Here is a 27,458-nt window from a genome sequence, read left to right on the forward strand (position 1 = left end):
CGGGAGGTGGGGGTGAGCTGGGGGGTGGGGGGGGTGTGTGTGTGTGTGTGTGTGGATCTTCACTCAGCCCCATGTGCACCCAACGGATCATACGCACAGCTGGGCCTGGGACCGTGCCAACCAGCGAGAGATCCAGAGGAAGGCCAGCCAGACTGTCAGCATATTCCAGAATGATGATGAGCAGTCAGACACAAGCCGAGTGCTCCCCCCCGCCCCGTGCAAATACCACTCATACCGAAGTCTGAGGATTTTGGGGTTTACACGAGATGCTGAAACGTTACGGACCCTGCCGTGCCCCTATGCCAGTGTTCATACGGGCACCATGGACATCCTAATGCTTACTGTTAAGGGATGCAGCCCAGTCCTCAGGGGAGCCCAGACAATCCACATTTTTGCTCCCTCCCAGTTACCGACACACCTGAACCAAACAATCAGGAACACCTAGCACTTTGTACAGTTGTGTTGTTAGCTGGGGAGGATAAAAAATGTGGACTATCTGGGGGCCTCAGAGGACTGGGGCAACGTCAGTGAATATATAGAATGAAAGGATAGATTATATCTTGGGTCACGTTATGTAATTATCAGACTTAGTTCTGTGTTAGAATGAGGCACATACATATTACATATCATTCACATATTCTTCCATCCATCCATCCATCCTTTTATTCTGGGTGGGGTTGTGGGGGTATCGCATATTAAATCATATTACAGCAAAAAAAATTAAATAAAAAACTAAACAGAACTGCACAGAAAACATTCCTGTCAGCCCTACATTGGAAGGAACAGCAGGTCCAGTCAAGCCTGCGGGAATCTCACACTGCGGGAATCTCACACTGCCTTACAGTTCCAGAAAGCTCCAACTTGATAATGATGCTCCATGTGACATAGTAGCTCTACCAAAATAAGCACTGGTCTTAATCAGCACCGTATAACCATAACCAGTGAACATAGGCACAGTGGAACATGCCAGAAGAAGCTATTTCCCATTGTTGTGAGAGAACCTCACCGTTCATGAGAGCATAGGTGAGGATCATGACGGAGTTGTTGAGGTACTGGTTCTCTTCCTTCACCATGCCGAGGGTGGCCCTCTTCTCGGTCTCGGAGGAGTCCTTGGACGTCATGCCCGAGGACAGGTAGATGACCACCATATCTGTGTCTGTGGGGAGCCAGGACAGCCAGTCAGTGCACAGGGGCATCTCCTGTATGCGGGTGCAGCTATAAATTACCAGCAATTCACCCAGAATTCCTCCACAGTTTTGCATCTCTTTAGTCATGCTTCTCTTTATAAATGAAATTTCTGCATTGCTTGCTCCTGTGGTACTTGTAATGGATTTTGCTTCAGTTATACATGAATGTATTTTACCGTAAATGCATGTGACCATGGAATAAGAATAATAAAATTAAGTAAAACTATGCTTAACCTTAACTAATTTGAGTAACATTACATAAGAGAAACTGCTTCAGTTCAGTGTTATTGTTCTTTCATTTTTTGGATTTTTAGCAGGTACTAAATTATGGAAAACTGTCCTTCAAAGTGGAAACTAACCAGCATTTTTAAATTAATCCTTTCAATTTGCAATCAAAACATTCATATTCACATATATGATTAATTGTACATAGGATAAGAAACCTGTTGTATTGTAGACAGCAGTTAACAACTTCTACCTTACTACCTATTATGCTGAAATAATTGATGATTCATAAAATTTGTCAAAGACGCAATAAAAATCACGAAAACTAAAAAAAAAAAAAGTGAGATAAATAATAATAAGAGAAATGTCACCCTCACTGGTCTGCTGCCGGGTGACATTGTTAGTGTTCCTCAGAAGGTGGAAGGCCTTCTGAAAACCCAGTGCATGCTGGGTAGGGCTATCCGAGGCCTTGATGCTACTGATGAAGGAGGCCATCTTCCTCTTGGTCTCACTGGTGGCGGGGGACAAGAAGCTCTTATAGCACTGGTCCAGGGAGCAAGAGCGGACCATGTCAGCCACCGTCAGCACAGAGATCTGAGGAAAATGGCAGATAGGTGAAGGGGTACGGTGTACACAAGTGAGGGGAGAACACTCTGAAATCAAGGTGCATTGTGGGAAATAATGCTTACTTCAAATATACTCATTGTGGACTGTGGGAAATATTGATTACTTCATATAGTACCAGTCTGGACACACCTGCTTTTAATATATCTGGCTCTATTTTAGCTGTTATTCACCTTAGAGTAAAAGGCCTCAGGGTATTGTTGAACACTTATTTTAGTCATCGCATCTCAAAATTTTCTCATATTTTGGACTCTCCAAAACAGCCCCCTTTTGCTTTGATGACAGCATTGCAGACTCTTGGCGTTCCTTCAACCAGCTTCCAGATGTAGACACCTGGAACGCTTCTCCAACAGTCCTGAAGGAGTTTCCACAAGTTTTAGGCACAACTTGGCCACCTTGCTCTCACTCTTTGATCAAACTCATCCCAAATGAGCTCTGAAGGGTTTAGGTCAGGGGATTATGGGGGTCAGGTCATCTGTCACAACACTCTCTCTTTTTCCTTGTTCAAAAGATAATACAGTACTTACGTAACTGCAAGGTGTGTTTAGGGTCGTTATGTTGAAAAAGAAATGATTTTCAGTAGGTGTGTCCAGAAATTTGACTGGTACTGTATCTACTCAATATTAAAAGTGGATAAAGTTTGTAACTAACTGTATCATCATATATTGCTTGCATTAAATAAAACAAAAAGCGATTATAATAAGGAAAGCATGTTTCTCTCACCCTGTCGTGCTCATCGATGGAATTAAGGATGATGAGGGCAGAGTCTCTGGCGATCTGGAGCTGGGTTTCAGTCAGGGATGCTCCGTGGTCGATCAGCACCACCACGTGCTTGGGCTGAGGTCGCACTGCTGACACGTACACCGGCCTGCAGGACACCAAGGTAAACGTGACCTGTGACCCCGGGGTGAGCCTTCAAACGGGCCAGGCTGTTGAGGCACCGTGCGCCATCAGTTCATCTTATCTTCTTCAGCCAGTAACCTGATCTTTCCTCATATCCAGGGCTTCCTTGATGGGCTGGCACTTCTCTGTACTCTGAACTCCCTTCTGCTGAGTGAGGGGGGTGGGGTGCGGGGGGGTTCTTGACTAAGTTTACTTTACCTTCATCTGCCCTCTCGGCGCTGTTGATCTTGGGCTGTGCACGCTCCCACCACCCCACCCCCCACGGTTCCCACGGCGATGGTACTGGTCTACATTCGCTGACCGAGCGAATGTCGTTGGCCGGTGGAGGCATCACATTCGGCACCGGTTTGCCCGTGCCGCTCAAATCACCCCCAGGCAAATTCCCATTGGTGCCATGCTAATTCGCAGTTGTGCAAACTTGGCCCCTCAAGAACACGCAAGCGAGGCTTCGCCAGACGAGCACTAAGGCAGCTGTCGGCTGCGGTCGGATTTTCTATTCAGTATCGGGTCTTAAGGGGACATCATTCATCGCAGAGACCACTGAAACCACAACACAGGGTGCAAGATTCCAGCGGGCTTTGCTGGGCCCTGTCGACGTTCCAGCGTAGGCTGTGTGGTCACAGTGTTGTTGCTGAGAAAACCAGCTATTTATCTGCAATTCTACTCAGTGCAGCAAACAGGTGCCTTTGAGAGAATATCAACAAGCCATGATAATCTCCCTCTGCATTGTTTTTAACGCAGTCAGAAATGACAGCTTGTCAACTACTTCTGATAACATGTAGACAGATTTACCGTCTTGGCTGGATTACTATTTTCCCCTTAGAAAAACATCCTAAATGCCTAAAGTACTACCTTGCGTTCAGCTGAAGAACTTCAAGGTTCCTACTACTTGGGCTGAGCTATGGAGGACTTTCACAGCACCTGCTCCGATGCTCGTAGGTCCCCTTGCAGTGGAACTTGTGAGCGGGGAACACAGTGAAGATCCCCTCCTCCGAGCTGAAGTACTGCCACTTGATCCCAAGGTTGGACTTGAGGTTGTCTGCAAGAACTGGAGGACGAGACACAGGGCTTGTCGTGAGTCTTTCTGGTGGGAGAGTCTGCCCACTCCTCTGCTCAACAGAAGTCCACCACGGGAATGTGCCAGAAACATAAAAAACTCTTGGAAAATGAAATGTCCAGAGGTCCAGAAACTTGGTATGGAACCATTAGCGTAGGAAAGCTGGAAAAACAGCCTTCCAAACTACAACTACAGTGGTGGTTCTTCTCTTAGTCAACCTCGGCCACGCAAAATAGCGTGATGAACTGAACCTACAGCCGACAGAACCAAAAAGATGGTATTGCGGGCCCAGCTGTTCCAGGCAGTTAACCTCCATTATGACAGACATGGTGTCCCTTTGTGCTTTATCTGTGTTCCAGTTTGACGGTATCACGCAGAGTCCTGGTGATTATAATCAGACAGGACGATCCTTTGTAACCCTCGGAGGATGAGGCCAAACGGAAGGCGACTCTGAGCTGGAGAGCTTATGAGCTCGGGCAGCTGGAGTCCGTGGAACGCGGGAAAGCTGCGAACAGCTGGGGACACTGCGGGAGCCGGCACTCAGCGGAGCGGCCAGACGGCGCTCAGGCCAGACGGCTCTCGAGGGCTCCATCTCCATGCATCCCTCTCTGTGCCGGCGGCCTTTGTTTGGTCTCCCAGGCAACCGTAGGGAGCCACAACGTTAATAAAGGGCTTTTTGGGATTAATTAATTGCGTCTTCCCTAGTGTGAGTACAGAGACCCAGACAAGTGCCTGGATTCTATGAGCTGTTGTATAGAAGGTATGTAATGCATGTATCTCCCCGTGTTCTGCTGCAGTTGTCTTTCGGATAAACCTTTTTCATTCCTGTGCTCCTATAGTGCTGCGTTCTCCATAAAGATAAGGCACCTCCTCACTCACCAGGTGGCAATTTCACACAAGCTCCACTGAGGTACCCTGAGCAAGGTACCGCCCCCTAGCACTGCTCCCTGGGCGCTGAATTAGCTGCCCCCTGCTATGTCACATATGGTTTAAATGCAGAGGACACATTTCGTTGTTGTGCACTGTGTGCTGTGGTGTGTCAACAATGACCACTGATCACCAAGTTTTAATTCTAAACCAGGAAGGCAAAAGCATGACAGAGGTGCTGAAACTTCTACCAAGTATGGCTAATGACTATATTGTGTATAGCTTGGAGGGTTAGAAAGGTTACAGGTTTAATTCCTATGGTTCGCAGAGCAATTATGTCAATGTTGGACCCATAATCCCAACAATTTCAGGGATGCTGGCCAACTATGCTGTTTGGCCCTCACTTGCATGCCGATCTAATCAAAAACTTCTGCTAAATAAGTGTTTTAAAAAATCAAAACAAAATCAGTTTTAAATCCGTGTTTCTTGCTTATTTATGCTATTGTGAACACTTATATGTATTTTGAACTGCAGATAAGTGGAATAAGACAAGACCAGCTATCAGACTTGACTTAAAAGGGCCTTTTCACAAGTGACCTGTTTTTACTTACATTCCAGTTAACTATCAATTACTGCTGCAAGTCTTAGTGTGATACTGAAATGAGCCGATGAATATTAATGTGACTTTGTTTCGACAATGCAGAGGACCCTCCTCACAGCTGCACCCCCCCCCCCCCCATTTGCACGAGGGGCCGCCCCCTCCAGCGGACAGGCGGACTGTAAACAGACACATAAGTGCCTCTAGGGGAAAGGATCAGGTATAAACAAACAGGCCTAGAAGGTTCCTCAGACCACTTAAGTTCAGCACCCTTCTGCAGAGGATGACCGATAGGGCAAGAGAAGGACCACACCAATAGCAAGCAGCCCAAAGGCGCAAAGGCGTACTGGGAGAAGCTGACGATGTGGGGCTGGCTGGTGAGATAAGCCAAATGTTTTCCGTACATCTTCAGCACGTCTCCGGAGTTAAGTGACTGAACATGGTTACCTGACTTCACAGCATTAGTGAATATCCCATTCAGACCACAATGGGGCCTTTTCACCATACTTGTTAATTAACTAATTAAACTATATAAACAAACAATACCGTGGAAAATGCTACGGCTGAATTTCTGAGGCTAATACCAAGTAGCCTGATTTATAAATGCATTTCCTATTTGTGAGGTCCATACAGATTCCAAGGGAGAACAAACAACATACAGAAAAACGCTAACACTATTAAGCTCTGAATTACGAGACGAGGCAATTCCTTTACGCCGATGTCAATACGTGTTTAATGAGACTGATATCTGTCTCAGGTAAAGGAAGCCATTGGCAGAGAAGCATTTCACACTTTCTCCAGTACAGAACAAAAGGTATGACTAGGAGGTCTGATGGTGCTGTTTTCCACACCTTTGAGAAAAGCTTTGTGAAAATGAGTGACACAAATGGCACTTTTCCACTGGCATATCAACATACTGACATATCATGGAACCAACCCGTACCTGAAATGTACTGCAAAGAGACTAGTTACAGAGCGGTTCCCGCTCACTTTGGTTTTCCATTGCAGAAGGGTCGGCCCGGTAAAGGTGCTGTCGGGTTTAGAGAGCAATAGTGACGTAGAAGTTAAGAGACGTTTATTTACTGTTCACATGGTGTACATTGTAATTTACTATGTGCTAACTTCTACTGGCAAGTCTGTGAGAATCGGCATGCTATATTGTCATCAAATGCTAATGGAATTAGCATTTACTTGTGTAAATCTGCATTAGGAATCCATTCCAGTCAGCCATACCATACAATACTTTTTCCGGGTAGGAGGTTGGAAATTTTCTAGTTCCAAATTATTATGTCAGATAATCCAGGCCTAGTCAATGCAGAACACCACTACCTCCCTACATTCCAATGCAACCAGCTCAGTTTGTAAGCAGGGCCCAGTCAGCGCAGTTACTGATTGGGTACGGCTCGCAAAATTTATAAAGGAAAACCATCTGTTTACAGTACAGCTCAGTTCTTGGTGGCATAAGTGAGGCTGCAGAGAATTTACATGAACTTCACCTTCAATTACAGGGGATAGAGAAACACTTTGCCAGACTTAAGGTATATACAAGACTATGTGAATAGCATATATCAGTGTTTCCCATCCCAGTCCTTGAGGAATCCCATCTGTCCATATTTTTGCTCTCTCCCAGGTCCTGACTTATGGATGGAGTACCATCAATAAAAATAATTAAAACAGGCAAATTCTGCAAACATGGCCTATCGTTGGTAATTATATCATCATAATTACATGAACACATGCAACTGCTGCCAAATTTAATCTTGGCAAATTGGAATCAAGTTCAATGTTTTTCATGCAAATGAGTGTCAATGTTCCAACTGTAACCCGTTATTAAATAGTTCATTTACTGCTGGGAAATCTCAGACAGCCAGGGGGGATACTTGCTTATGGTGTACTGCCAAAAAACACAAACATACCATGCAAGGATACTGGCTTTACACTTAAAGTAAAAGGGGACACATAACACAGAGGTCAAAAGACCATAAACAAACAATAAATAAATCAGTTAATGAAATGATCACTAACATTCCCAGGTCTGTGGGAATCATTACAAGTGAATCATTCATGCTGCTTAAGGATACAAAAGCATTTTTTAAATTAAAAAACTGGCCAAATACACGTAAAATAATCGAAAAATTGAGCTTAACTGTCGGTATTATCCCAGGAAAGTATTCACAACATGTAGTTTAGCAATATGCTAGTTGCCTCACTTGTATTTTGCTTTGGACAAAAGCATCTGATAAATATGTTAAATATATATGTTTTTTCCCCATGTTGTACAACTCATTGCAACAGAAAAGGACTGAACAATATGCACGATGCACCACACTGAATATGACCGAGAGGAAAGAGAGCGGGAGAATCTGAAAAAAAAAGAACACAAACCAAAAAGAACAGAAATGGAAAAAAGAACGACAAGATCAAGGATTCGGCATGTAATGCATTTGGTTTATGAAAACCCAGCCTCTATGTGAGAGAGAGACTCCGACAGACTGCGCCACCCAAGTCTCCCATCATATCAAAACCTTTCAATTTAAAATTTAATGACACACAGGGAATATTTAGTTCTCTGAAGTTAGTTGCCATGGAAACGCTCCCCTAGCTTTAACCAACTCCGTCGTGGTGCGCGAGCAATGGGGAGAATGGTGATGGAGAGAAGGGAGAGAGGAGAGATCGCACCTGAATTGAGGTCCCGGCCGGGATTAAAGGCTCGGCTGTTGACGGTGGGCGACAGGCGGTCACAGCAGATGGTTTTGGAGACGTTCGTGTTGAAATTGCCGTCGAAACTGAGAAAGAGGACCAGAGAAGAACCAATCACATGACACGTTCAGCGCTGTGTGGGTGGAGCTTTATGGGCCCTAGAACCCAAAACAATCCCAATGGACAATGCAATTTAACATTTGCAGAGCCCACTCTGTTTGGCAACATCACATGACCCCCATCACATGACCCCCATCACATGACCCCCATCACATGATCCCCTTGCGCATGGAAACTTCGGAAGCCGGAAGGACTCGCAATTTTGCAGACATTCAACAAGCAGCAATTTGACAGGAGGGCCCCCAACGCTGTGAAATCCAGTCCTGTTGCATTATGATGAAAAAATTTGGGGGAGGGGGGTAGAATTTCAAGGTAATACAAGCAAAAATAATCGAGAAGGGTGTGGCAGCAGTAATGGGGTAGGTTTTGAGGGGTGGTTGGACACCAGTCTGTGTTGGGGAAAGCATTTACATGCCCAGAGCCTATTTTGGCCTTGAAGCGAACCCAAAGGCCACCTTAGAAGCGACCTTGACCGTGGAGCCCGTGCGTATCGAGTTGCTTGCGGGTCACGCGGAGCCTCGAGCGCTGGCTCAGATGGCGGCCCAGACCCCCGCGTTTCCGGGGAAACGGCATTGTTTCCAGGCCGCCTCAGTTTCCCTTTAACGAACGGCTGCTCAAAAGTGACGCCCCCCCCCCCCCCGCCCCGGAGGGAAAAAACCCACTCCATGCATTGGGCTTTGATGACAACCCCCCCTCCACCCCGAGTGACTCAACCAGTCAGGGCTCCAAGCCCCACACATGTGCACACACGCACACACACACACACACACACACACACACACACACACACACGCACACACACACGCACACACACACGCACACGCACACACACACACACACACACACACACAGACGCACTCATACGTCGGGTAAACATATCCTTATGGGGACCACTCCTTCATTTCTATGGGAAAAATGCTAACACTAACTATGACAACCTTAACCCCCACCCAGCCCTAACCATAACCATAAGTAACCAAACAAAATACAAGAGTTTTTGCGATTTTAGTTTTTTCACAGCAGTCACCAATTTTTATAAAATAGAGTTTTCACGTACAAGGACCAGGAAACCAAGAAAAAAAAACAGATATTTATCACATTATGGGGACATTTTGTCCCCATAAGGATAGGTATACCAGTTCGCACACACACACACACACACACACACACACACACACACACACACACACACACACACACACACAAAAAAACCCAGGCAAGTGAGAGGATGCTCTCTCTCTCCCTCTCTCTCTCTCACTCTCTCTTGATTGACGGCCGCTCTGATGTACAAGCCGCTTTGAACTTCAGAGATTTAATTCCCATCAGGCCACAGTCATTACTATTCCCCTTCAGCACACTTTACATGTGGGGGCTAAGCAAACTGGGAAGATAAAAAAAAATATATATTTGCAAGCGCTTTGAATTTTACATCAAAAAAAAAAGGAGAGGAGAGACAGAGGAAGATAAAAAAAAACCTTGAAGCATTTTATGTTTATTCCAGCGTTAGTTTGGATTCACCATGTAAATGAAGGTCTAGGGAAACATTTCAGGCTGGGGGGGAGGTGGTACTGATTCTAAATTCAACAGCAGCCCCTGAAACTGGGCAAATCAGGTGCATTTAAAGACCAATGAGCCCAGCACGTTATTTTTATGTTTCAAACACGGGAAAAAGAAAAACAGAAGTTCGATGACTTAAGAGCCGTGCCCGTGTTTTATGTGACTGGAAGCATGAAGCTGCGTCTGCATAGAACACTCAGGGTGACCCGGGATGACCTGGCGGACATGGGCGCTGATCCGAGCGAGGGGGGGTCCCCCGGCTTCCTTTCTGCGCCGCATAGCAGAGACGCAGTTGGAAATTTAAGATGCAGCAGTGGTGCTGCTGCCCCCCCCCCACCCCCCACCCCCCACCCATGCCTGCAGAGCGGTTTAATCCCGCACGTCCGTCTAAACGCGGCTACGCGCATTCCAGGGAACGGCGCAGACGGCAGCCAGAGGGGGCGCTCCTTATCAGCCCCGCGATAAACCCCTTAAAGGTCGCTTAAGCCCTCTCCAGCTCCGTCCCGAGACACACACTTCATTAATTTGGTTACGGGGCAAATTAATCCCTACTCTTCTGACGGTTAGAGGGGATTAAACACAAACAATGTGAGCGAAGGGGGAGCCAACCAATAAAAATCCAGAGACGGGTAGAGTACCTGGCTATACTATTTTTCTATATTTCCATCACAAACGACTGATTTTCCCTCTTTTTAAGAAAACAAGCAGCCACAGACTCATACATCTGTTACTTTACTACAGGCAGCTGATGTCTCTCACCGCAGGAGTCTGGAATTATTCCAGTTGAAAAATATCATCACGAAGGCTGTGCGTTAGGCTCCAAAGGGCAGGGGATTCGGTGGTTTAGTCGCTCATGATGGCAACGTGCTAGACATACTGATGGCACAAAGTCAGCCCGTAGCTGGGCTCTGATTACGGCAAAGCCAGATCTGCTGATGAGGTAATACAGGGAAAAGTTTCTTCAGGCCCATGAGTTGAGTTTGTAGTGGAGAGAAGGGGGCTGGGGGGGGGGGATTGGTGCACAAATGAGATTCGGTGACGTACAATAAAGACCAGGCTGTCGACAGGGGGTATCGTATGTAAGGAGCAGATTCATTCAGTCACATGATCATCTCCCCCAAAGGCAAAGCTAAGTGCCACAGACACCCCTCACCTCCTGCCGTGTGCTCATACAATGCTGCCTCTTCTAAAGGCACCTGCATTGCCAATGGACATAAGCCTATTTGCAGCCATCTTGCATTGCATTGTCATTACTGTAGCGGTATATTGGTTACACTGTTCACTTCTGTTTGGAGTTTAATTTTATTATTGTCTATTTTTATTGCCTACTTTTAGTAATGTCATCTGCAGGGGTGGTGTGGCTCAGCAGGTAAGGTTGCTGTGGCTGTGATCAGAAGGTTGCTGGTTCAAGGCCCAGGGTCAGCAGAGTGATGTCATCAGCGGGCCTTTGAGACGGGGCCCTTAACCCCTGATTGAGCCTGATATCTCAAACAAAATCCTTTTATTTCAAAATGATGCGCATCTGCTAAATAAATATTAAATGATCTGCTGTATTTATTTCTACGTAAGTTTTCCGTTGTTGCATTTATCCATTTCGTCATGCTGGACAAAGAAATTTCCCCTCACAGGGATTAATAAGGTTCTGTTATATCTTAGCTTATCTTATGAGACAGCTGGAGACGGAACCAGCTATGCCTGGGAACCTGATCATGAGATCCTCCATGGTTATGCTAAACCCAGAAGACCAGAAGATTGACTCTGGTTATGCTAAACCCAGAGAACACTTTTCACTTTTTCCCTCCTGCCCTTGAGCTGGGGTGTGGGTATTGGGGGGGAACCACTTTTCATGTTCTAAAGCCAGTCCCGTCCTGAGACTAAATACCGGGTCTCAAAATGAGCTGCATGTCTGAGTTTCTAAGGTCTTTGAAGTCTTGGAGCCGGTTGCGCATTATCACACAGGGCTTCTTCAAAAGACATCTTCAGCTTTCTGCCTCCTCACTCCCAGACCAGAGTCTTATATAACCCAGCCTACCTTCCCGAAAGATCCACCGGAGACTGCGGCAGCAGGAGCAAAAGCACGGACCGGACTGCAGACCCGTTTAGTGCCATCCGCCCCCCCCATCTGCGGCTCCAACTCCCGGCTAATCCCGATGGCGGCCGTCACACGGCGATAAGGAAACGGAGACGCCGCTGGTCCCCGTGCGAGTTGATCTACCACAAGCTGCTCCTCTGGAGATTAAGTTAAAAGCGGCCCCCCCTCAGCCAATCCCCCCCACCCAGATCTCCATCCACACTTTCTTTGAAGACCCCACATTCCACAGGCGCGTCTGACTACGATAAACGGTTCCCCAACGCTACCAACCTGTCAGACATTTTGCTATGCGACCAGAGACCGGAAGTCGGCATTTATGGCGCGAGCCACTGCATGCGAAGCGACGACCAAAGGACAGAGTCATGTGACTCACTCCATCATGGAGGGTGGGATGGTGCAGCAGTCCTGCACGGCGGTCAGCGGCGAGGTCAGGTGGGCCGTATAGGAGGCCTCCACCACCTGCTTGTTGCGGTTCACCACATCCAGGTAGCGGTTGAACTTCTCGCGGATCTTCTTCGCCAGCTGGGGACAAAGTGGCAAAAGTGTAAATAGACAGCAAAGACGCGTGGCATTGGTGCTGCTGGGAAATCTGCAGCCGTTACATGTGATTTATCGCAAAAAGGACGTATAAAAATGATAATGAAGTATCCCAAGCGGGACAGGGAAGCCAACCGGTTCCCGGGATCAATGTGAAACAGCTTCCTTTGAAATCTGCCAGGACGTGTGAGAAACTGAGGTGCAATCGTGTGACGGATGTCTCCCCCTCGCATATCGAGTGTTCGGCAGACCTTTGCCGACGCAAAAACACATCTCCCTCCAGTAAAAGCAAATAATAGAGTAAGAGCAGTTTCGACACTTTTCAGCTCTGAAAGTTAAAGTTAAAGTTACACACTTACTCGCCACTGTTACGAGTGACCTTAAGTGACCCGATTGGGGGCTCGACTAAAAATACTACCAAGGGTCTGTGGACAGACACGGTGTCCCAGAGCGATCCCAAAGCCACGGCAAAGCAGAGCGTTTAGAGAAAGCTGCCAAAAACTACAAGGAAGGGGGGAAAAAAAAGAAAAACAAACTCTGAAAGCCTTAACATCTGCTCAGTGTTTTCAGCCAGAGGGCAGGGATCAGAACAGTCATGCAATCAACACTATTTTAGTTATTTTGACAAAAATTAGTCCTTGATGGGCGCTTTCAGATTTTTAAATAAAATGACACAAAATTATGTCAGCGTGGCGGTTTGCAGGGTAGCACTGCAGCGGGAGTCTGAGTCCCTCCCCAGCTCTGTATGCCTGGAGTAAATGGGAAACATGCATGTTACAATGCAGGTATGTGTCCTGTGATGACCTGGCACCCCATCCAGGGCGTACCCCATCCAGGGCGTACCTCAACCAGGGCGTACCTCAACCAGGGCGTACCCCATCCACCATACAAGGTGTACCCCATCCAGGGTGTACCCCATCCACCATCCAGGGCGTACCCCATCCAGGGCGTACCCCAACCAGGGCGTACCCCAACCACCATACAGGGTGTACCCCATCCAGCATCCAGGGCGTACCCCATCCACCATCCAGGGTGTACCCCATCCACCATCCAGGGTGTACCCCAACCACCATACAGGGTGTACCCCATCCACCATACAGGGTGTACCCCATCCACCATCCAGGGCGTACCCCATCCACCATCCAGGGCGTACCCCATCCACCATCCAGGGTGTACCCCATACAGGGTGTACCCCATCCACCATCCAGGGCGTACCCCATACAGGGTGTACCCCATCCACCATCCAGGGCGTACCCCATACAGGGTGTACCCCATCCACCATCCAGGGCGTACCCCATCCTGGTGCCCTGTGCTGCCTGGGACAGCCTCCATATAATCCCATTTGTCTCACAGTGTCATTAATGCCCTCTTTAACTCTCTGTCTTGGAGCTCCTGATGGTGGTCAGTCGCCTGTCTTCGGCTTCAATAACTCCACTGGATCTTCCGCATTTATTCCTGGACTATTTACAATTCTGTTTAGATCAGGACTATGTTACTTTGGACGTCTCTGCTGGTCCCAGGAGGATGGGCTCCCCCTTTTGAGTCTGGTTCCTCGCAAGGTTTCTTCCTTCAGGGAGTTTTTCCTTGCCACTGTCGCCTCTGGTTTGCTCACTGGGGGCTTTGGGCAGGATAATGTAACGCACTTTGAGACAATGTAATATTGTGAAAATGCACCACATAAAAAGAAAATGAACTGAATTGATCCGGAAGCTTCCGTCAGACTCAACAAGGGCAGCAATGGGAGAGATGAGGGTTACCTTCCATGGAAGACAGGCTGTCTCTGAAGCTCTATTCAGTTTTAATGGTTAATGTTTCAATAGCTCCTGCTAACTGCAGTATGAAATCTGTCACTTTAAAGAGTCAAAATAAAAGCATCGCCGTTACCAGAAGAATAGAAGCAGTTCAGGTCACCCCCCCTTACCTTAGTGCTCCATAGAGCCCTGAAACGCCACCAAGCTGACAGATATCGGTCAGCAGCGGCCGTGCCAATGTACCAGAGTGCCTCACGCCTACGATTCTTTAAATGCCCTTATGTTGCACTTACTGCCCCCTGAATAGTCTTATTAGGTTCCTCCTTTCTTAACAATTATACATGTAGTTGTGTAGCTGTTGTATAGCTCCTGCTCACCCCTGCCCAAAATGGTAAAACACACAGGATGTTGTTCTTGGACTCCAAAAAGGTAAAACAAAACGGTTTTATCGGAAAGTCACCTTCTGAAAAGAAAAGGACAATAACCAAATGCCTTCGTCGGCACGCTAACCAGCAGTGCCAGCCAAACTCATACGGCTACACATCGGGGAGGACTGGTGCTCAAATGCATCCCAGCAAATGCATCCAGCTAATTAGCACGCCGGCCCATTTCAGTTCGAACAATGACTTTTATAGGCGTTACACTTATTAACTTTTATTTGCCCCTCCCCCCATTTGAAGGTCCCACCATAACTGACTAGTGTGGTATTTCTACTGGGTTTTAGTTTTTTTCCTATATTTTAAGGAGAAAAGGGTTAGCCAGAATGAATCCATTATAGCGTCTACTCAACCGGTTGAGTATAAAGAGTCACAGCCACAAAGTACTCAACCGGTTGAGTATAAAGAGTCACAGCCACAAAGTACTCAACCGGTTGAGTATAAAGAGTCACAGCCACAAAGTACTCAACCGGTTGAGTATAAAGAGTCACAGCCACAAAGTACTCAACCGGTTGAGTATAAAGAGTCACAGCCACAAAGTACTCAACCGGTTGAGTATAAAGAGTCACAGCCACAAAGTACTCAACCGGTTGAGTATAAAGAGTCACAGCCACAAAGTACTCAACCGGTTGAGTATAAAGAGTCACAGCCACAAAGTACTCAACCGGTTGAGTATAAAGAGTCACAGCCACAAAGTACTCAACCGGTTGAGTATAAAGAGTCACAGCCACAAAGTACTCAACTGGTTGATTAAAGCAAAGTCTTGGTCTGGATTTTTACTTTCTGGACCTGAACTATGGACCTCTGGTGCCAGCCCTTCGTAAGGCACACACATTATGGCCAATTATTGAGGAACCAAACTACTGTCGCCTATTTTTGGACAGTAGGGAGAAACCTGAGTACCCAGAGGAATCCCCGCGCCAACTGCGGCAGAACAAACCCCCGACCTGGAGGTGAGAGACAACAAGGCTACCCAGCGGAACCAAACCGACCACGAGGAGCAGAGCAGCCAGAACTGCCGTCCATGACGTTCCACGTGGCTCAAAACCAAATGCAGCTCAGAAGCCTCTCAAGCCGGGTGCAGAACGAAGCCTAAGGAGGCTGTAATCAAAGTCACCCTGGAAAGGCTGCCTCTCCAGGCAACCAATCACCAGCAAGAACAAAAAGTAGCAAGCCGCGTTTGGAAAATCCCCATTTGCGGCTGATGAATGCCTGCGAGGCAGATACACAGGCAGTGCTGCTCTAGGGTACTTGGAAAAATGGGGGGGGGGACTTGACAGCTCTGGGGACAGCAGCCATTACCATGCTAACAACATGCAAGCGAAGCTGGGAAGAGCAGCTCATCTCTGACAGGGGCCCAGAGAGAATGTCTGTCAGGATTCTTCTAATTACAGTTTGGTTAGAGCTGTACTCAAACCCCAACCCCCCTCATTCTACACACAGTAGTGGCTGCTTCTCGAACAAGAGACCATGGACGCATTAACAGACAGCAAAGGCGGGAAGGGGGTAGGGCGGTGGGTATGGTTTTCAACAGATACAGAGCATTGTTTTTCCGGAAGCTTCTTCCTTTTGATCAAGGTTACGGACAGGATGACACGCGTGTTTCCGCCATATTGCTCAAACAACTGAGAAACTTTAGGTTAGAGAAACATTTTAGAGTCTTAGTCATTTTTCTCGCTTGGCGAAAGGAGATTTAGCAAGACATTTAAATGTGTGACAGGTGGTTTACAAGATTAACATTTCGGAAAACGAAGGCAGGTATTTAAGGTGTATGTGGGTTAGGGTGAATGGCGAGCTGGCTAGGACCCCTTCCCCCCCCCCACAGGCTGGAGATTAGGAGGGGGCTCACCTGCTGGACTTCAGTCTCTCCGTTGGAAATCTTCTCAGAGTAGACGAAGGAGTTGAATATTCTCTGTGAAGAGGCGAGAGAAAAGCATTAGGGGTCGATCTGAAGCGATTCAACAGAAGATCATTTCAGGGTGACATTCTGCATGAATGTTGCGAGTCACACTCCATCCCTCACGCTCACACAGCAAAGAGAATTGGGACATTCCTCATTTAAGACACGGCATTCAGACGACGTGGCACAAGGAACAGGCCGAAGGGAAAGAGCGCGAACACAGTTCTGACGAGCACTGAGGCAAGGCAACGTCACGGGCAAGTAAGGAATATACAAAAAAAAATACAATAACATACCACCATTTTGACATCTCTTCACAAACATTATTCCTACGCCCCCGAAACCACAGGTCTTCACGGTCTCGCTCGGAGCATGCCGACAGGCAGCGCGACTGCCTGCCTTCGCAATCCCTCCGCAATCCCTTGCATGTTTTCATGCGCTTCAAAGAAACGCCCAAGACCTCACACATCCATAAGCGTCCCACTCCATCACAGTTCTAATCCCCGAAAAAAGACACTATGTTAGACTTAAATTACGTAAACTACCCCCCTATCATAACTCAAACTCCCCAGAACCAAATACAGGCCAAACACTTCTGGCTGAAATACACGGGTCAGGGATCATGTACAGGCCTTTCGCCCCCCCCCCCCCCAGCTGGGACCATATGTTCGACGCAGGTTATTGCAAACTCGGCAGCCTATCGTAAGGTGTTGACTGTCCAAGGACGGTCCTGCTGTATCTCTGAAAACAGGGTGGAGACAGTCCAAATCCATTCAGTCATACGTTTATCTACGTATAACATCTGAGGAGACCATTCTCAAAGGCAGCATGCACTCAACTCCCCCCCCAAGACGAATATTAATAAAACAGAAGCCGGCTCAGGCTCAGCACTGCCTCCAACTGGTCAGAAAGTGCACTTCAGTCCAGGTAAGGTTCATGCCAATGCCATAAAGCTGTACCCCCTCCAGTTTGCCTAGGGATGGGAGGAAGAAGGCAGTGAATTGGCTGGGATTATTATGCAGTGTGAAACTGCACCCCAGTAAACTTCCTATTGGCTTAAACTGGACAGTGATTGACAGCGTTAGGTAAACCCCACCCTCCTAAGCTCTCAGTCTCATTTCCCCCATCGCTACCCCCACCTCCTAAAAGGACAATGGCACAAAAGTGAGCCTGCCTCAGTGCCATCCTTGTAGCCAAAGACGTGTGACAAACCCTTCACATGACCACCAAAATTGTGAAATAATAGTGACCACTCCGGAAATGTGGAGGGACATCTAGACACTCAGACATTCTGATGGGTCTTGTTAACAGCCATTGTGCGACTCAGGCCTTGATAAATCCGCCGCTAAATGCCATTTCGGCTACGAGCTCTCGTATGCGGGTGAGAAACGAGATCTGTGTCAGGCAGCAGAGCAACGCTCTTCCCCGTTAAAATCCCGCCGTCCGAGGATAAACCTATTAGCAATTCGGGCGTCTTCAAAAAGTGGCCGGCAAGCTGCAAACCATATTAATTCGGGATTTTACAGCCGACTGAAAGGACACAATCGTGTGAAAGCAGCTTTCAGATGAAGTTCCCTAATCCTCTCTTCGGGCCGCGAGGTCAGCACCACCCGGCCCACCGAAACCCCATGGCCGTCAGGCTCGGCAGAGGCGCAGACCCGCGAGACGGAGCTCAGCACCCACCGCTGGGACCCAGGCAGCCAGGCTTCCATCTCCAGGCACGACTGGTAGCTTAGGAAAAAAAAACATTAAAAAGCCAACCTGTCGCCACGGAGACCCTGGGCCCAGAGGGCCAGGCGGAGATGGGGTCTCGGCCCTGGAGATGAAAGGCCAGGCGGCAGATAGGAAGCCGTGGAGCAGGCAGGTACCCCCCCCCCCCCTTTTGCATGTGCTCAGTCAGAAGCAGGCATCTTTGTTTTGTCTCTGATGCCCCCCACCCCCTTCACCCGCCACCCTTCTCTTTCCAAACCCACTTAGGCCCGGCAAAGAGGACAACACAAAGCAGCCTCCATCTGTGAGAACCACTCCAAAACAGAGGGGAACATCCTGCACTATATAAAAATGGTTTTAACCCCACTTCATGCAGAATCTTCTGCCATAAAAATAAGCCAGCCCCCCGCCACAAAAAGTAACACAGCCCATTTGTAGTTTGGTTATTAAATCACTTTTTGCCCAAAGCCCAGTGCAAATTGGAAATCTCACTGACATTTCTAAATCCGGGAAGCTGTCTCAGGCGAGCAGACAGGTCTTTGAAGATGGTATTTGGTATGGTACAGCTGATGTAGTACCCCCCCCCCCCCCATTTAGACAGGAAAATAAACCGTCAGAATAGTGGAGAGGTCGAGTGAGGCAGGGAAACAGGAGAGAGCATTCTGGGAGACCAGGAGAAGAAAAACACTGAGAAACAACAGTTTGCATAAATGCGTGTGACAGTTGTCATATCACTTGGGTTCTTAACAATAATAGACTCAAGGTTTTGTTCACCTAGGGTGGGGGAGGGAATGCTAATAATACTTACATAGTACATTTACCTTCAAGAGCAAGGAAACTGTTTACTACAGAACCACCAAAATTTGAGAAAGCAGAGTTGGACAGTCCCTGATGCAGTTAAGATTAAAGGGCCTTGCTCAAGGACCCAACTGTGACATCACTCTGCCGACCCTGGGATTTGAACAGCAACTTTCCGATCACAAGCACAGCGTCCTAACCCGCTGAGCCACAGGCAAGGTTTGGGGAAGACAGTGAAATAGAGAGGGTTACGCCCATAGGTTCACTTTTGACTGGGGGTAAGAAAAAAGGTTCCGCATGCATTTAAAGACCAGCCACAGGCCGTAATGGCTTACAGGTGTTTGTATGGAGGCATTTATTGTTTTCCTAACCCCACGCCTCCATTTCACTTTTCACCCGCCGAAAGGACCGCTGACCCTGTGCTTAGACCCAAATCTTCACCGTAAGCCAAGCAGACCCTCCGTCAGGTCTAAGGCTTTAGTTATCAGGACATCATTAAAAAGCTGGTCCTTTGCAGGTCTTAACATTAGGTAAATACAACCTCAGATGAACAACAACAAATGACATATTACACCATGTCGTTATTCAATAAAAACTAAGCCAAAATGCAGAAGCAGTGTGTGAAAAATTGAACACAGCTTCACTGCTTCCATAGGAATTAAGTGGGTAAGTATCAGCCAGAGGCTGCTAATCAAAGGCACCTGATTAACTGATCATCAACATGTGTGACAACCTCTATAAAAGCAGAGGTTTTGGCAGATTGCTGGCCTGGAGCAGTCAGGTGTGTGTTACACCACAATGCCAAGGAGGAAAGACATCAGCAATGATCTTAGAGAAGCATCAGCTGCTGCCCATCAATCTGGGAAGGGTTATAAGGCCATTTCCAAACAACTTGAAGTTAGTCATTCTACAGTGAGAAAGATTATTCATAAGTGGAACACAATTAAGACAGTTACCGATCTTCCCATTAGTGGATGTTCCAGCAAATTCACCCCAAGGTCAGACCAGGCAATGCTCAGAGAAACCGCAAAAAACCCAAGAGCTGCATCTCAGACTCTACAGGCCTCAGATAGAATGCTAAATGTTGAAGTTCATGACAGTACAATTAGAAAAAGACTGAACAAGTATGGCTTGTTTGGAAGGGTTGCCAGAAGAAAGACTCTTCTCTCTACAAAGAACATGGTAGCACGGCTTCGGTTTGTAAAGTTGCATCTGAACAAACCGCAAGACTTCTGCAACAATGTCCTTTGGACAGATGAGACCAAAGTGGAGATGTTTGGCCATGATGCACAGCGTCACGTTTGGCGAAACCCAAGCGTAGAATATCAGCATAAACACCTGTCAAGCACAGTGGTGGAGGGAAGATTTGGGCTTGTTCTGCAGCCACCGGACCTGGGCACCTTGCAGTCAATGAGTCTGACCATGAACCAAAGTACCGTAGTCAAATGTGAGGCCATCTGTATAACAGCTAAAGCTGGGTCATGCAACAGGACAATGATCCCAAGCACAGCAGCACTGCACGCCCCGACCAGGCTGTGAATATCCTCTTGTCAGAATGCGCAATGGTGGTATATTCATCAGTTGTGCTATTAGAACCGGTCAGGTGTGCTGTGAATACTGTACATACACACGCGCACACACTCTCTCCTGGGCAAAAAAAAAACAGGCTTAATGTTGTGCAATTTCGCTTTGGAGTGTGTATATTTATAACTACAGAAAAGCTTATGTACTAATAGTTTAATTATGAAGGTATTTTAGGTGGCTTATACAAAGAAAAAGCTTTGTGTATATGCAACTTTTAATTCATTTAATTGTCCAATAGGCTTTCAGTGCACTTACGATGTAATAAAATGCAGCTGAGAATAAGGCCGCTTTATAATTGCATGTTCAACAATCTGCAAACCGCCCTGTAGTAAAAAGACAAGATGGACAACTTTCTGAAAACGTACCTGGTGCTGAACCAGCCGTTAAGAGCAATGTGATCCGCGGGACTGGTAAGAGCCAGTCGGCGGTGTGTGTTAATCAATGGCGTGCCCTGGGGTAGTTACCTTAAGGACAGTGTGCTGTGGCAGGGAAAAGGTTGGGAAGGACTGCAGTAAGCAGGCAGACATTGTCCAGGACCATCATCTGAAGCAGGATCGGCTGGATGACATCCCTCAACCCCTGACGAACCCTCCTGGGCCATTTCTCCATGACCCACAGTCTGATGTCCTAAACCCAAGCTTGGAGAAACCCAGCCCCACAAACATACTGGAGATGCCTTTCTCTCACACAGGAGAGTTTAGCGCCCGCCGCCTGCCCTAATGCTCACTTCACTTCAGCAATTAAGCGCAACTAAGCAGTACCCACTGATGGAGTCCCCTCTGTTCCCAACAAAAGGTAATCAGACAACACTGAATGAAAACAGAAGACAGCAAGCGGGGGTTTTCCTGCTGGAAGCCTCAGAAGGCCAGCCTGGGGTGACATGGGGGGTGGGGCCACTGCCGACTGATACCCATTGGCCAACGCTTGGCACCGCCTACATCGTCCGGGAAACCAGAGATGCCGACCACAGCAGAGGTGACATTACTGCAGCATAACGGGCGAAGCCCTCGAGGATACAGGGTGCTGATGCCCCATCAATAGAAAGATGTGCAGAAGAAACTTTATACCGCTGCATCCTAGTGTACCCATGTTCTGCAAAACCAAAACGAACCTAAAAAATAAAGTTTAATTCTAAGTGAAGAAAGCAGCCTAAACAAATAGGCCGTTAAGCATGTTTTAAGAGAAATAACAGGAAATTAGTAAGGACAGACCAAACGCCATTCGATAATAAAAACAGTGGAGGTCTAAGCACATTTCTCTTGTCTATGTATCTCGTGTATATACACAGGGCAAATGAAGGAGTCCTCCTTATTCAAAGCTCCACGCACACAGAGCCGGAGCAGAGAGGTGAACCCTGGTCTCCGGAAGTGAGGGGCAACCATGCTAAATGCCGTTCCACCATGCAGGCCCGCAAAAAGGAGTCATCTCCGAAAACTGTTCACCTTATTCTCTTGTATGAGAAAGTCAAAGTCCTAAGAGCAGATTTCAAAAAAGCAGAAGGACTTTGTATGCGAGGCGTGAACCCAGAGCCTTTGGGACACACCAGGCAGACAGATGTAGGCCCTTGGTTGAGGCCCCTGGGGGCAGATCAAAGGAGAGAAGAGGCTCCGGGCCACACAGCGACACCTCCCACGGCAGAGCGTCCCGCCAAGATCCGAGCTCTTTGCCTGGGCGGCCCAGACAGGCACGCCAGAGGCGCTGGCACTGGGCTTGGGAACAGTGTCCTACCGACACAGAGCCAAGGAGACACAGGTCCGTGACCAAAGGAAATGCAGGGTGTGCCAGCGGAACACAAAGAACCGTGAGAGAGTGAGTGTGAGAGCGGAACACAAAGAACCGTGAGAGAGTGAGTGTGAGAGCGGAACACAAAGAACCGTGAGAGAGTGAGTGTGAGAGCGGAACACAAAGAACCGTGAGAGAGTGAGTGTGGGAGCGGAACACAAAGAACCGTGAGAGAGTGAGTGTGAGAGCGGAACACAAAGAACCAAGAGAGAGTGAGTGTGGGAGCAGAACACAAAGAACCGTGAGAGTGAGTGTGAGAGCGGAACACAAAGAACCGTGAGAGTGAGTGTGAGAGCGGAACACAAAGAACCGTGAGAGTGAGTGTGAGAGCGGAACACAAAGAACCGTGAGAGCGGAACGCTCGTTCCTCTAAAGCCTAACCTCCAAAATAACAGTACGACGACTAAGCTAAGCTTGTCCAAGCTGATACTCTCAACAAGTGCATGCAAAGTGATTTCAAAGATCGCTCCCCTAAAAGCTGACCAGTCCTAGCATGTTGATTTATCAGGGAACAGTACCAGACATGTGTGTCGCCCCCACCCCCCCCCCACCCCCACAGCCTGAGCCCAAGACACTTCTGAAGCACGGAGATGTCACACATGCTCCTCCTCACAAAACAGATCACGCTTAACAACCCCCTCTGAGAGGAGCGCCATCGTCAGATCGTGCCCCTGGTGGCATCTCAGTTCTTCTGACACCAAAAGCTAAGAGGAGCATTTTAATCACCCCCCAGCTCTACCAATCCAGGTTATTGCTGACACTTCGCCCATTCAGCTCCGCGGCTAGGATTAGCTTCAGTTTTTTTTTTTTTTATTTCCTTTGTCTGGATAAGGTAACAAAGCAAAGTCAACCAAGCCCTTTCTCAGCACAGGGGGTGCAATCGAGGTTCGTCAAGCGTTCTTTCAGAGTACAATCAAATTTGAAGTGTCCACATTTTTTAATGGTGTGGGCTGTAAATCAGAGCCGTAGCACTTGACTGGAAGCCAGCATTTCCCCCTTATAGGGTAGCCGACCAAGCAAAGCAGAAAAGCACTGGCATCTCCAAGAAAACAAGGTTCACCTCAAGAAAAGTTCACCAAGACTGGGTCAACGCTGCCGATGGGCTATTGTACCACATCCCCAATTGCCAGAACCTGCAGTCGGACGGCAGGTTCGACACATGTAATTCCTGGCCGCCTTACTTCTGTGTAAGGTGGCCAGGTGACCAATCAGACCATGAGAGGGATCAAATCAGGCAAGGGCCATGTGATGAGTAGGGACCAATCAAGGCGCTTTTAGAGTCCATTTTCAAAAGTCTGTTTTCACTCATCCATATCACAACATTAAGACAGAGTTTTCAAAATATTACGGCTATGAGAGCATTTACAGAAGTCTCTATTTTTCTGCCCTGAAACCTCTGAGTAGTGTGGATGAAAGGCTAAAACAAAGACTAATGTCTGCATTTTTAAATTAAAACGTAGCGAGGTGTACGTAGCCTCAATCCACCTGCACAATCACCTCTGCATGGACCATACAGGTATCTCACCATGAGCCTGGAAGATACGGAATGCAGCTCTTTACCCCCGCACATGAAAACCTGAACACCCCCCCCCCCCCAGCAACAGAGACCCACAATAAGGGCACTCAACTCTGTAGCAAAGAATCCGTATGCAGCTCATTCAACCAGATTCACCCACCATTACTTTGAGAAATTACCCACGGCACCTGCTGAATATCACAGTCCACAGGCCATCTAGAGCAATAATTTGGCACACTGCTGTTTTTAGGTTCATTACGAGAGATCTAGGAGAAGGGTAAACAGCACTGTCAGAGGCAAGGAGGGTCACACTGGGTCGGAAAAGACAGACGCGGCCTTCTTAAGCAAACCTACAAAGAGTGCACTCTGAACATTAATCATACAATGAGATGGTCTCCAGTAATGACTTACTAACAACCATCATCATCATCCACATAATTAAAAGACTACCAAGCCAGCTAGGAGGCCAATTTAGAGCAAGAAATCCATAATAAAACACTTCCTTTGATCACACATGCGAAATGCCAATTTTAGCACTGCGAGTAACCCAAGTTAAAATGCCCAGAACAGCCAGCAAACTCCAACAGAATTCATGGCAATGGATGTTCACAGGTTAATCCATACTTCTGTGGAATTCCGTTTCCATGTACACCAGCTCTCCAACAACACAAGAGTCACACACACTTGCAACCCGCAAACTCCGATTTTCACATCAAATCATCCAGTCACATGTAAATGTCGACACCTTCATGCTCGTCCAGGACCAGCCTTTATCCAGCTCACACACAAAGCAGAACAACACACACAATCTACAGCTACGGTCATCAAAGTCCCAGTTTGCAAAATAATCCAACAGGAGAAGGAAATAAAAAAAATAAAAAAAAATCTTTTTATATCATGAATTACATCTCAATTTCTCGTTCATTAAAAAAATTCATCAGTTTTAGGCATTAAACTACTCATAAATGTTAAACTATAATCATAAACACTATTTTGGGAGTAGAAAAGGCCCCCCATTGCTGAATTTAATCAGATCACTGAACAACATATTTTATGAACAGCAAAATTAAAAATAAAGAAATAAAAGACTAATGAGCTTTCGTTAATGACTTTATTTTTATATGCATGAGACTCCAGAAGAATCTTATAACCCAACATCTGCTGGATTTCCCAGCCGTTGAGGCTTTTACGTCTCACACAATTTCTACACCGTCTCTGCACAAGATTGTTTAGCCGAATCTGACAGCACCTATTTCTTTAAAAGTCTTCCAACACATACCAAAAATGGTATAATGAATTTGCTGCCCGAGGTGTTTTAAAATAAAAAAGAGGTGCATGACATTGTTCTGGATGCAGTTGTAAGCATTGGCTGATGGCCGCAGATTGCTTGAACTACACTGATAATTAATGCGTAAGAGCTGAGTGTGGAGGCAGATGGTGCTAAAAGTGACGACTGCAGAGTGCGGCTGGACGCGAGCCTTCTGTAGATAAACAGCGTCCAACACGCTGAAATATTATAAACACGCCTGCACTCTAAGAGAGAGTGGAGATGGGCCTCTTTCATGTTGCCGCTGGAACGACCGAGCTGATTGGCCGGTGAACACATGTCAGATGCAAGCCCCCCCCCCCCCATCCAGTGAGGAAACAGTGAAGGCTTGTTCTGAGGGATAAAGTGACAAAGGGGGAAAATGCAGGTAAGCTCCAGGAAGCTTTTTTTCCAAGCTCTGGAATCCTATCAGGTAGTGACGTCTCTTTAAAAGGGATTAACACACCAGCACCTTCGATACGTTACCCTGAAAAACAGCCGCCTGACACTAATGACACTCTGAAGAGCATCATCCATCAACCACACAGCGCTCCATATCTATAAGGAGATATGCCACACGCACACCTTCATCGCCATACCTCACTAACCCCCACCCTCCCACTCTCTCTCCAATCCCCCCCCTCCTGTAATTTACATGTAGGTCTGTCAAGCAGCTGAGCACCTCTCAGATATACTGGGGCACTGGTATTTTTATGCTGGTTCCCCCCAGAATAAAACATCACCCAACCTAACGAAAGGTAATATCAGTATTACCACCATTCTAAAAAAAAGGATGAGTTTAGTGTCATTTTCCTAAATTCTAATCTTTGAAACCTTCTTTTATTACTTCCTGTGGTTGTATTACATGACATATGATTATTATTATTAGGTGCCACCAAGTCCATGTAGACCCCTGGTGACCATGTGGGTACCATGATATCAGAGCAATCTCTCGTTTGTACGTCACTTCGGACAAAAGGTTCAGCTAAATAAAATGAATGTAAACATCTTCTGTCCTGGTCCTTCCAGCTTTCCAAAGGCCGTATCTTGTTGCAAATCATCCTCTTATCTTTTACCTTACATTACTTTACGGGTATTGTGTGTTTTTCCCCCCAAAAGTACTAAATTATAAAATTGCAAAAATAGGACAGCTTCAGTCATTAATTTTAGCTTCAAATGAAAGTTCAGGTTTGATCTGATCAAGAATCCACTTGTTTGTTTTCCTTGCAGTCTGTGGTATTCTTAAAGCTTTCACCCACACTGAAGTTCAAAGGCATTGATGATCCTCAAATCCTGCTCCCATACACTGAACAGCTCTTACCTTTGTTCTTGGAGATATGTACTTCGGCTAGCTGGTGAAATCAACCTAATCATATGATCTTGTCAAGCCCCCATTACCAGGCACAGCCCTCAGCCCATAAAGCAAGAAGATGAGATTGGTTAACAGTGCACACATCAGATCTGTCAACATAAGGGAGGTGCACAGACGGGGAGACCTTTGATGGAATTAACGCTCCATTGGGAAGGGGGGGTGGGGGGGGGGTGCAATATGTCATCCATTAATCCGAGTCAAATAAACAAACCAAATAAATCACGTGCCCCCCCGCATCTCCACAGAGAATGGCCCTTTGTCAGTAAATTAATAAAGAGTAACAAATGGGTCTTTACATATGACAAGGGAATAAATTAAAATTTTAGTTTCGAGATTAAAAGCCTCAAAATTAACACCACTGTCTGTCTTGTGATAATCCTGAGGGACCAGGTGCCAAAGACCTGTTTGCAGGTACTAATATGTGTTTATTAATAGGCAGATCTAGCCCTACTTCATTGATTCTAAGTAGATCATTCTAATATCCGTATGGATGCCCTATACAATTACCCAGGCAAAATATAAATAACATCCTGGAATGAACAAATGCGCAGAACATGCTTCAGACATGCAAGCAGCATTCCCCAACTACCTCCCCCTCAGGCACACGGTCACCGTGACCTCTGTCAGTCCCTAACGAGCCTCACCAATGAGACCGTTGGGCTTGTTCCAGCTCATCGCGGCGGCTCAACTTCACCTTCCCAAAATGCCAAGCGTAACCCACGTTCTAAAGATACTGGGAGATACATGGGGACAGTAAAGCTGTTATAGGGAGCGTGAGAGGAACCTTTGGCTTTAAGTTACTAGGTGCAAAAAGTAAATAAAATATGGGCATAGA

General features: G+C 47.0%; 1 protein-coding gene across 3 annotated transcripts in view; it reads right to left on the minus strand.

Moving 5' to 3' along the window:
• Positions 1-27,458, minus strand: part of cachd1 (cache domain containing 1) — a 52,433-nt gene that overhangs the window by 15,308 nt on the left and 9,667 nt on the right. For 2 of the 3 annotated variants that reach the window (XR_002836111.2, XM_023794793.2), the window contains exons 2-8: positions 16,505-16,567; positions 12,304-12,452; positions 8,141-8,247; positions 3,861-3,987; positions 2,760-2,904; positions 1,784-2,006; positions 1,007-1,156 (exon numbers count right to left, since the gene is read on the minus strand). Coding sequence is in view for 2 of the 3 variants with exons in the window: in XM_023794793.2 (XP_023650561.1) it covers positions 1,007-1,156; positions 1,784-2,006; positions 2,760-2,904; positions 3,861-3,987; positions 8,141-8,247; positions 12,304-12,452; positions 16,505-16,567 (964 nt within the window). In the remaining variant the exon portion in view is untranslated. The remainder of the gene's footprint in view (positions 1-1,006; positions 1,157-1,783; positions 2,007-2,759; positions 2,905-3,860; positions 3,988-8,140; positions 8,248-12,303; positions 12,453-16,504; positions 16,568-27,458) is intronic. The other variant, XM_023794794.2, reaches the window with a different exon arrangement.

The sequence above is a fragment of the Paramormyrops kingsleyae genome, chromosome 15, assembly GCF_048594095.1.
Source record: "Paramormyrops kingsleyae isolate MSU_618 chromosome 15, PKINGS_0.4, whole genome shotgun sequence".
Lineage (NCBI taxonomy): Eukaryota > Metazoa > Chordata > Actinopteri > Osteoglossiformes > Mormyridae > Paramormyrops > Paramormyrops kingsleyae.